Below are 10,273 nucleotides of genomic sequence, written 5' to 3'. Positions count from 1 at the left end.
GCCCTGGAGAGGCTCCTCCACTCCCAGGGCTCCCATTCCAGCCCTGGGAACTGCAGGCTCTGCCCATGCAGCTGAATTCTCCTGGCCCCAGGCCTTGCAGAATCCCAAGTCTCCCTCATTTCTGAGCAGGTGCATTCCACACCTGTGAGGATTTCGGGAATGTCGTCATTCCCCTCTTTGATCCACTGTTGCCTGAAGGTGTTTCCATCATTTACCTGTGACCAATTGTCCAGCAAACCCGGCCTCAGACTGGATCCAGAGTTCTGTGACTGTGCAAATCCCTTAAAGGAATTAATGGAAAATGCAAGGAAGGGCTCAGCCCCAGCAGTTGGCATTGTGTGACATGGGGACCAGGGAGAAAAGAAAAGAGGAAAAAAAAAAAAAAAAAAGGAAAGGCGTTTCCCTACAGGCTTTTATTTTTGTCTTATCAGGGAACTCTTTAAATTATAATCTCCCCTCCTTTCCTCCTCCACAAAATAAGAACCGAGCGTGTAAAAAAATAAATCTGATGTGGTGAAAAGCTGGACAAAATCCCATTTCCAGCAGGGTGGGGAGGGAGTGAGAGCTGTTCTTGGGGTGACTGGTGTTGTTTAGGTGCCATTGTGGTCACTGTTGTGACAGGAGGGTTGGGAACACTCGTCTGAGCTCGTGGAGGAAACCGAGAGCGAAACAAGAGTGGATGACAAATGTTTGCACAGGAATTACATCCTCTGAGTTTCATAACTCGAGGCCTCTTACATAAATTCCAGCAGGTTTGGGTTTGAGGGCACCCTGGGGCTTCCTGGAGCTCCTCTGGGGGTGGGGGGGGGTGTGGGAAACACGAGAGTCACTTCGGAATCCTCACTCTGGAATCCTCACTCCGGAATCCTCACTCCCAAATCCTCCAGCCCCTCTCACCCCCTCCTGGAGGCTTTATCAGGGCACCATCTTGGTGGCATCTCCTGAGGAAATTATAATTGGCATCTGCTGCCTTTTTTTAAGTCAGTTGATGGGCAGGATCCTGCGGGGTCGGGGCTGGTGGCACTGGGAGCACCCTCATGGGGACAGTAACAACAAATCGCTCTGAAACCTCCTCCCTGCTCTCCATTCCCGCTGCTGACACCGTTCCTTCCTCCTCACAGGGATTTGGGGAGACAAGATGGAGCCCTCCCCGTTCAGCAGAAGACAATGGGCCTCCCAGTCTCTGAAAATCACTGCCAAGGAGCTTTCCCTGGTCAACAGGAACAAGTCCTCGGCCCTGGCTGAGAGGTTCTCCAAGTGAGTGGGGCTGGGAGGTGACAGCTGCTCCCTTGGGCAGGCACTGCTGCACTCACAGTTGCTTTGCTGCCTCAGAACACCCCAGAGCTGGAGGCATTGAGGTTTCTGGTTTAGGATGTGCTGGGCAAAGGTTGTTCTCCTTGCTGACACTGCCTTGTTTCAGCAGCCAGAGCTGGAATACCTTCCTTCTGCTAAAGGAGCTAAAGGAGATCATTTTCTGTCACACTACCAACTGCAAACTGGAGTTGAGGGGCAGAGCACTGGGATGTGGGAAGCTGTGCCCACTGCCCAGCCACCCTCTGGGGGAGGAACCTTTTCCCAATATCCCCTGACTTGGGTAGAAGAGGAATATTACCCTTGCCTTTCCTCTGAGAGACGGATGAGGTGTTAAACCATAAATATTGTACACACTGAGGGGTGGGAACCTGCATATGTTTCCTGGAAAAGCTTTTATTTCCTTAAGGAATCATGATAGGATGCAGCTGGGACTTTCAGTGGGATTTGGGGCAGCTGAGTCTCCTGGGATCCTTTGCTCCTTAATAATGGAGCAAAGTTTAGTGGTGTTTGGATCTTGAGTGGGGGGGAAACTCTCTAAGAGAGGGGTAACTGCACATCTCCAAGTTCCTCTGTGGGTCTCTGGCCCAGGGAGAAGCTCTTTGCTGTCACTGCCTCCTTAAGGTAATTTATTCACTCGCTGGAGCTTGATTACAGGACCTGGTCATCTTGCTAAATGTTGATAATCCCTTGAAAAGGGCTTACTGGGAGTAATCCAAACTGCTATTCCTTAATCAAGTCCTGTCCCCCCTGCACAGGCAGCGTCAGTTCCTTGGAAAAAACACGGTCCTGCTCCCTGACACCTGCAGGGAGGAGGGTGATGTTTCTAAATGCTGTTAGCCAAATATTTGTGTGTGAAAACATTTCTTTTTCCCTGCCACATAATCAGTTTTGTCGGGTCACAGGCAGACAGACAGCAACGGGAGGGATCCAAGCAGTGCCCTGTGCTGGGCTGGGGCTCCCCAATCCTCCTGTGTTTTCCAGGTGGTACTTGGCTTAATCCCTGTGTCCCTCTTCGTTGCTTCTCCCAGTATTGATCCCCTCTTTCCCCAGCAGCACTTTCTCAGCGTGTCTTGTGCAAATTTTGGACCCTTTGTGGGGCAGAGGCCTGGGTGAGTGTGTTTGCAGGGATTAAAGGGGAGGCAGCAGCCTGCAGCACACTCACAGCTGAGTCAAAAGCAGAATTCCACAGATAAGGAAAACAGAAACACCCTTTGCCCAGGCAAACATCACTGGGTGATGTTCCTTCTCCCTGAAAAGCAGAGCTCTCCCTAAAACGGCAAAATTTGTCCCTGACACCAAGTGCAGCCCCCCCTGTGTGGTGCAGGAACAGTGAGGAGTGTGCAGGGACTCCCCCCCCGGGGGCAGATTGCAGGGAGTTCCCTCCTAGAGCTCCTTAAAGGACTTTGATTCATGATCCAGGGTGGCTTATCTTGGGAGGGCTGTGATTACCCTTCCTGCTGCCACCCTGGCTCAGCTGCTCAGGAGCCAACTGCTGAATGGGGGCAGTTTCCAGCCCAGAGAGTCAGATCCACTGGCACTCAGGGAGGTTTTTGGGGTGTGCCAAGCTGGGATTTGTTCTGGTTCAGCAGCTGCTGGATAAAGAGCTGAGTTATTCCTGCGAGGGGGGCACAGCAGACAGCTGGGTGGTGGAAACAATGACAGCTATTCCAAGGTAAACTTGTCTCTGTTTGGGAATCAGAGGCTGCTCAGGGAGTGAGAAACATTAATGGATGTTATTACTGTAAACTGGGTGGCTGAAAATGTGTCTGTCACTTGGCTTTGTGTCATTTGCTGCTGTTTGTCCAGCCTCTGGTTTTAGCTGATGGATCTGGGGAGTGAGATCCTTGGTGGTGGGGGGAAAAAAAAATCCCAGCTGTCTTTTCAGGAGTGTTCAGCCTAGTCAAAAAAAAAGTCATTTTTATTTTGTTTTTCTCTCTCTCAAAGGTATCAGAAAGCTGCTGAAGAAGCCACTGCTGAGAAGAAAAGAAGTGTAAGTGTTTCTATGAGTATTTGTTTCCTTGGGAATGGGCAGAGCCTACAATCAGGATGGATCACCTGAACATTGCTGTGACAGCTGATTTTTGGAATATCCAAGTTGCTGCAGAGAACTTGGCTTAGACACAGTGTTTGCTGTTGCCTCATTCTCCACACCTTCTCCCAGTGTGGAGGGAAGGAAAGGAAAGGGAATGAAGCTTCTGGCCCAAAGCTCTGTTGAATCACCAGTTCACCCCTCAGCAAAAGGCAAACTGAGTTAACCACGAGCCATGAGCACCCACCCCCTGTTCTCAGCTGGAGGCACTTGTGTGGTGCCTCTTCCCTTCTTAACTAAACTGAAAAGTGCTTAAAAGAGGCCTCCAGCCTCTCTAAAATCCGTGTGTGTCTTTGAGAGCTGCAGGATCTTCCCTGAAGTGACTTCCAGGGCTGGAAATGCCCCTGGATGAGGCAGCACCAACCTTTTTGGCTCTGTTACAGCCTCACATTCCCTCTGTTGCACTTGGTGTTCCGGGGTCAGGGAACCTTGGCTGGAACACCAGGCATGAAGGTTGCAGGGCTTTGTCCAAGCAGGCCCTCGGGGTAATTAGTATTTGAAAGGACTGCCAATATTTTCAGGATCTAGAGGAAAGTCGCTGCCTTGAGTTCCTGAATTCTTGGGGAGTCACTCTTTTGCTGTTTGGGGTACAGGTGGGATAAAATAAGCACCCTGAAAATTACTTTTGGGTCTTAAATTCCCCTCACTGCTCGTGCTCGTGTCTGTCAGTCCCCCTGTCATCAGGGAACAGGCAAATCCCAAGCAGGAGGGACTCGTGTTGGGAAGTGTGCAGGGACTCCAGAGGTGTTCCCATGGAAACCTGCTGTGCAACCTTCAGCATTTCTGTCCCATTACAACACTTCCCTTATCATGTCAGTGCTTTCCTTTCAATGCAGTCAGCAAACACACTGATTTTTTATTTATTTATTTATTTTTGTGGAAGTGTTGGTGGATTCGAGTCAATTTGCCAAAGCAGCGTTCAAAATGGGACCAGAAGAGTAATAGGGTGAGAGACTTAAATCCCAATATAGCTGCTAATCCCAGTTAATTCCTGTAAGCCTGGCAGCCCTGCTCCACTTGCAATGAGTTTGGAGTGGTGTCCGTAGGGGAGAGGCAGGAAACATGCAATGGTGGCAGGTACTGGATTGGGATGAACCAAACAGGGGCTGGGGCTGCTGCTCTGGGGAGGGGGAACTGCCTGGAGCACAACTGGCCTGGGAAGCACTTGGATGGGAGGTATGGAAGCACTTGGATGCTCCAGGTGCTCCCTGGAGGGGGTGAGGTGTGTTTGTGACCCCCCTGGGCCTGTCCCTGGCAGAGCTTTCAGTGGCCTGAGTGGAACAGAAGAAAAATCCCAGCGAATTCCTGGTTATTAGAGCACTGGAACAGGCTGCCCAGGGAGGTCCTGGAGTCATTCAACAACCTACTTGCTCTAGGGGATGCTGCCTTGGCAGTGGGGTTGGACTAGATGATCTCCAGAGGTCCCTTCCAACCCTACCAATTCTGGGATTCTGTGACTGAGGAGGAGGAGCAGGGGGGATGTTGGTTGTGGGTGCTTGGCTGGAGCTTTGTGAAATCCTGGTGGGATCCCTCGGGGCTGAAGTGCTGCTGGTTACCTGGGAGCAGAAATACAAAACCCCAAGGGTTGAGTGGTTTCTGAGGACTGATCTGTAGCTTTGGGAAGGCCTGATAACTGGTGAGGACGCTGCAGGGTCGGGCCCTCCCCTGTGGCCACTCGTGTCCCTTGTGTGGATTTTGGGTCCCGTTTCCTTCATATGTGGATTCGAGCCTTTTGTGTGGAATTTAACCCCTCGGGTTTGACTCCCATTTTGCCTTATAAGGCCATCCTGTTTGCTCACTTCCTGACTTTTTTTCTCCTCTCCCCCCCACCCCCTCCCTCCTTCCTTCCCTGTCCTGGATGTTTCTCCATGTGGCACAGCTGGAACTGTTCACAGCTGGCCGGGAGCGGCAGCGGAGCCCTCGCCTTCCTCCGCACATGGGAAAGGAAGCGCTCGGGAGAGCTGGGAACTAACTCCTTGTCCCTTGCAGAACGCGGAAAACCTGCCCCCTCACTTCCCCAGGGGCAATCTGAGCGCGCTGAAGAAGAGGTGGGAGAAGCCGGCGCTGGGAGCGGAGTCCTCCGGGAGGGAATCGCTGCGGGGCGGCTGCGCTGAGCTTCGGCACAAGGTCGGGACCGGCCGCGCTCCTTCCCCATCCCCGGGGGCCGGGGCTGCCCCTGCTGACGCCTCCAAAGGCAGAATCCACTCCCCGGAGGGTGCCAACATGGAAAACTGCGTGAGAGAGCCCAGGGAGGTGGAAAAGCCCGAGGCCGGCGAGGGCGCGGAGCCCCCGGGCAGGATCGAGAAGTACAACGTGCCCCTGAGCAAGCTCAAGATGATGTTCGAGAAGGGCGAGCCCCCCCAGCCCAAGGTAAGGGTCTCTCCTTTCCAAAATCCCGGGAGCAGCTGGAGCTGCTGCCTCCGGGGAGCACCGGGAAAACCCCGGGAGGGAGTGGCTCCAGCTCCGGGCATCTCGTGTGCATTGTTCCGCGGGGGGGGAAAGCAGAACATCGCGGTGTTAAATAACTCACACCGCGCTGGGAACAACTTATTCGAGCCTCTCGAGTGCGTGCAGGACGCTGGGAGCTGGGGAAGTTTATGGTGGCTCGTTGGGGTAAAATGGTTTTGCTCCTGGAAGGGTTTGGCTGAAGGGAGAAAAGGGAATTTATTAGGTCGGGATTGTTTCTGCCTCTTGTGAGGATTGCGGTGAGTTACAGAAGCAGGAACTGTGCAAAAATACATATTTATAAATTTATGTATTCATATATTTATATATTTATGTATTTTTTAATTTATTTTATATATTTACGTATTTTTATCTGTATATGAAAGAAGGAGTAACTGAGGTGAGCTCAGCAGTCAAGCTGAAGCGCTGAGGAGTGAGAGGTTTTGATATCTGGATCAGCACGAGTCACACACACACATATATATATATACATATATACACATACATATATACACACACATATATACATATAAATATGCGTTATGAAATACTCCCATCTTTTCCTCGCTCTTCCCACATCCCTGGATCTTAACAAATGTTAAGAAAAAAAAATAAAAAATAAAAATAAAAATAATAAAAAACTCCCTCGCCGGGGGAGGGAAAACGAAGCCGAGATGTCCAGAGCAGCTCCTGCCCTCGCTAGTTTTGACTTGCAAATGCTCAGGGCTCGCATTTTTCCTCCGACTGCTCATGAAATCCGATCCCACACGCGGACTCCGAGTGTCCCCGGGGGGAGGAATTGCTCAACTCCAAAATGAGTTGCATATGCCGGGGACTTGAAACGCGGGTCCCGAGGCCCCCGGTGCTGGTGGATTTTCCAGTTTTTCTCATCGTTTCCCCTCCTCCCGGCTTTGTTCTGCTGCGGGTGGTTTTTCCTCGAGGGGTTGGGTGAAACAACCGCATTTTTGGGGCAGCGATTTAAGGGCTCCTGGAGGAGGTGCCGGAGCGAGGTTTGGGTCCGCGCGTGGAGTCGTTTCACAACTCTGGATTTTTTGGAGCCTTTGTCACGCTGGGAGAGCTGCCCCCGCCCCGTCCCCCGTGGGGAGGGCGATGTCCCGATAGCCCTTCCCTGAACTCGGGATGAATCACTCAGGATTCCACTGGAATTCTGCAGATGGAGTAACTTCATCTCAGGCTGGGGAGTGAATCGTTTCGGAGTTGTGAAGCTGATGGGTTTTGTCGAGTTTGGTAATTCAGGCATTGTTAAGAACCAGCCAAACACGGGAAGCAGGGTCCAGAAGGGATGGAACTGGCCAGGCTGGGTTCGAAATCCCTATTCCAAGTTAATCTGTTACCCTTTAATTTTACAAGGGGAAAAAGGCACGGAGTGTTGGGAAGTTGGGGAAGGGGGGGGGAAGGGGGCGTCTGTGGAGTTAAATTCCTGGTTCTGGGAATCGATCTGAGGGCAGGAGGGTGATGTCATGTCCTGTGCAGTGAGGGGAGCTGGCACTGCAGCTCTGCAGTCGCCTCTTCCCACTTCTTTCCTGAGGCTTCTCCTGAGCGAGGCTCCATGGAATCTCCAAGGAAAATACCTCTGTGATCACAGAGTCCGGCTGTAAATTCAGCTGAGGGATGGAGGTTTTCCTTGGAATTCACTTCAGGTGTAAGTGCTGTCAGAGCTTTGCTGACAAAACATCTGGAACAGTAAATGGACTTTCCTGGTCCCTGGGCAGGTCTGGGGCAAGAATCCAGGTTAGAGCCTGGATTTCCTGGTTCCATCCCCCTCCCCGAACAAACCTACTCTCGTTTTCACGTTTAGAAGCAAAACCTCCCTCCTTTGTTCATTTATTCTGCAGCGGACGGGTGGCAGATCCTCCCCCGTTGCATTTTCCCGGGAACAAACTGCTCTAATCCCATCAGGGGCAGGCAGGGCAGGCTGCAGTTCAGCCTGAGCACAGCCCGGGGCTGATAAAAACCCTGATGTTCAAAGGGCTCTTCCTGGAAGTGACAGGGAAAGCACGGCCGGGGCAGATCAGAGGAGGAGGAGGAGGAGGAAGAGCAGCAGTTTTTGGCAGAGTTGTCTCCCTGTGTGGCAGAGGGCACACATCTGGTGTGGAATGAGAGAGGTGTGACTTTGATTTTGGGGGGTTTTTGCCCGACTCTGTGCCCCGAAGCTTTAACCCTGCTCTTGGTGCCTCTGCCCTCGCCCAGGGCTGAGAATTTGGGGCTTTCCACACCCCGGGGATGTTTCCCCTCCTTCCCAAAGCTGTGCCCTGGGGATCCAGGGCTGGGAAGGAACTGAGAGCACGTGCCCAAGGTTGGGATTTGGGAATTCCTCCCAGGAACCACGATCCTGCTGATCCCCCGCAGACTGGGATGGGAAAAGTCCCTCATCTTCCCTCTGTTAAACTCCTTTTTCCTTTTACTCTGCTTTCCCCCTCCCCAACACAAAACTGTTGATATAAAACCTACGTGTATATTTATAGATATTTATGGATTTACTGAATATTGGGAGGTTTACTGAAATATCCCTGGCCTCTAACAAATTTCTGAGTGGCAAGAACCCGGACTCAGGGTGACAGGGAAGGGGACACTGGCTGAATAAGGATCATTTAAGAGCAGTTTTCACCCTTCCTGAGGAATCTGCAAGCCCTTACAAGTGCAGGCACTCCCAACCAGGGCCTATCAATGGAAGGAAAAGACTTGTCAGAGCTAAAGCTCTTTTCCAGTAAGAAAAGTTACCAAAGCCCTAAAACCACAGAAATAGAAACTATTTCCCATCCTAATGGAAAAAAAAAAAAAAAAAAAGGAGGTTTTCCAGCTGCATTTTCCTTTCCTGGTGAAGCTGCTGTTTGCATGGAAAGCAGCCCTGATTTTTTCACAGTGATTGTCTTACAGGGCAGTGTTAAAATAAACTTTGGAATTTCCTTCAGTTTGGTGAGCAGCAAATATGAAACTCATTGGGAAAGTGGAGGGGGGAAATGTGTGGTTGGAGCATTTTGCCAAACCTGCCTTTTTTTTTTCCCTGCATTAGCCTCAGTCTGAATCTCCAGCTGTGATTTAACTCTTCCTAGGGAGGCAACAAAAGATCCAGCACCTTCTAGGGTTTTATGGGTTGGCTTTCAGCTGTGAAAACAACCCCACCTTGGTGGGGTCCAACTGAACTCTGTGCTCAGGAGCTTTTATCAAAGCTGTGGAAACTTCTTTTCACGGTGTCTTTTGTTGGGATTTGGATTTTTGGGGAGTTGGTCTCAACAAATAAGTGTAAAATCTGATTGAGGCAGCCAGAGCATCTGTGTGGTGCTGAGGGACACCCTGTCCAGCTCTGCAGCCTGGCAGGGAGTGATTATCCTGCAGATCTGGGAATATTTATCTCTCCTGCTTAAGCTTCAGCCTTATCAGACCTAATTAGGGAATTATTTGGCACCAAATGCATGAACTGTCCAAATCAAAACAGGTAACTCGAGGTAACTTTTATTACAATACTACCAGTTCCTTTTTTTTCTGTGGCTGAAAAATCGATGCAGGTTTTTTGATGGCTTCTCCTTTCACCCTTCACCTGATTTTGGATCTTCCCCAAACGACCTCGACAGAAATGGTGCGAGTGGCAAAAATCTGCACCAGAGCTTGTGGGAACTGCCTGAAAACCTGATCCCTGGTGCTCCTTTCCCAACCAGGAGAACTGTCAGAGGGCACCAGGTGACCTCTCCAGGGAAGGTGTTCCCCAGGTGACCGAGGGTCAGGCGGTTCTGTGATCAAACTTTTAAATAAGATGTCACCTGCCAGACTCGTTTATTCCGGCCAAGCAGATTTGCCAGTGACACCTGGGCCTCTTAAGGGATTACCCCCAGCTGGCCCTGGGTGTGCAGGCAGCTGAGGGGGTGGCTCTGTCCCCAGCAGGTCCCCAGGGAGCCCAGGAGGACGGCGCTGGGCAGGAGGGTCTCGGAGAACAGCGTCTCCTCGGAGGACTGCGACGCCGGAGCAGGTCGGGGAAACCTCAGGGCTGGGCTTTGGGGAGGGGGGTTTAATTTACTTTATAAAGTCAATCTGCTTGGTACAGCACAGAGGAGATTCCCCTGGATGTGGCACTGGGAGCTCTGGGCTGGGGGACGAGGTGGGAATCGGTCAGAGATTGGACTTGGAGGGTCCTGGGGGGCTTTTCCAGCCTCAGGGGCTCTGTGGAATAATGGCTGCTTTTCCTAAAGGGAGGGGAGTGCAGCCACCTCCCAGCTGGAAAGTCCATCAGCATCCCATTTAATGTATCAAGGCTTGCTGGGAATTTTAAACCATTCCCATTTAATGTATGAAGAATTTTAAACCATTCCCATTTAATGTATCAAGTCTTGCTGGGAATTTTAAACCATTCCCATTTAATGTGTGAAGAATTTTAAACCATTCCCATTTAATGAATGAAGAATTTTAAAC

The 10,273-nt window shown here is 51.1% G+C and overlaps 1 protein-coding gene across 4 annotated transcripts in view; it reads left to right on the top strand.

Annotated features, from left to right (window-relative positions):
- LIMA1 (LIM domain and actin binding 1) overlaps positions 1-10,273 on the top strand; it is a 23,675-nt gene that overhangs the window by 2,304 nt on the left and 11,098 nt on the right. For 2 of the 4 annotated variants that reach the window (XM_027668471.1, XM_027668472.1), the window contains exons 2-5: positions 1,122-1,257; positions 3,259-3,304; positions 5,393-5,773; positions 9,749-9,833. In XM_027668471.1, the coding sequence (XP_027524272.1) occupies positions 1,139-1,257; positions 3,259-3,304; positions 5,393-5,773; positions 9,749-9,833 (631 nt within the window). In that variant the 5' untranslated portion in view covers positions 1,122-1,138. Of the gene's footprint in view, positions 1-1,121; positions 1,258-3,258; positions 3,305-5,392; positions 5,774-9,745; positions 9,834-10,273 lie in introns of all 4 variants that reach the window. The other 2 variants (XM_027668469.1, XM_027668470.1) reach the window with 1 other exon arrangement.

This window comes from Corapipo altera, unplaced genomic scaffold (assembly GCF_003945725.1).
Source record: "Corapipo altera isolate COAL_440 unplaced genomic scaffold, ASM394572v1 290, whole genome shotgun sequence".
Lineage (NCBI taxonomy): Eukaryota > Metazoa > Chordata > Aves > Passeriformes > Pipridae > Corapipo > Corapipo altera.
The sequence above is the reverse complement of the archived record's forward strand: the minus strand, read 5'-3'. Positions and strand labels throughout refer to the sequence as shown.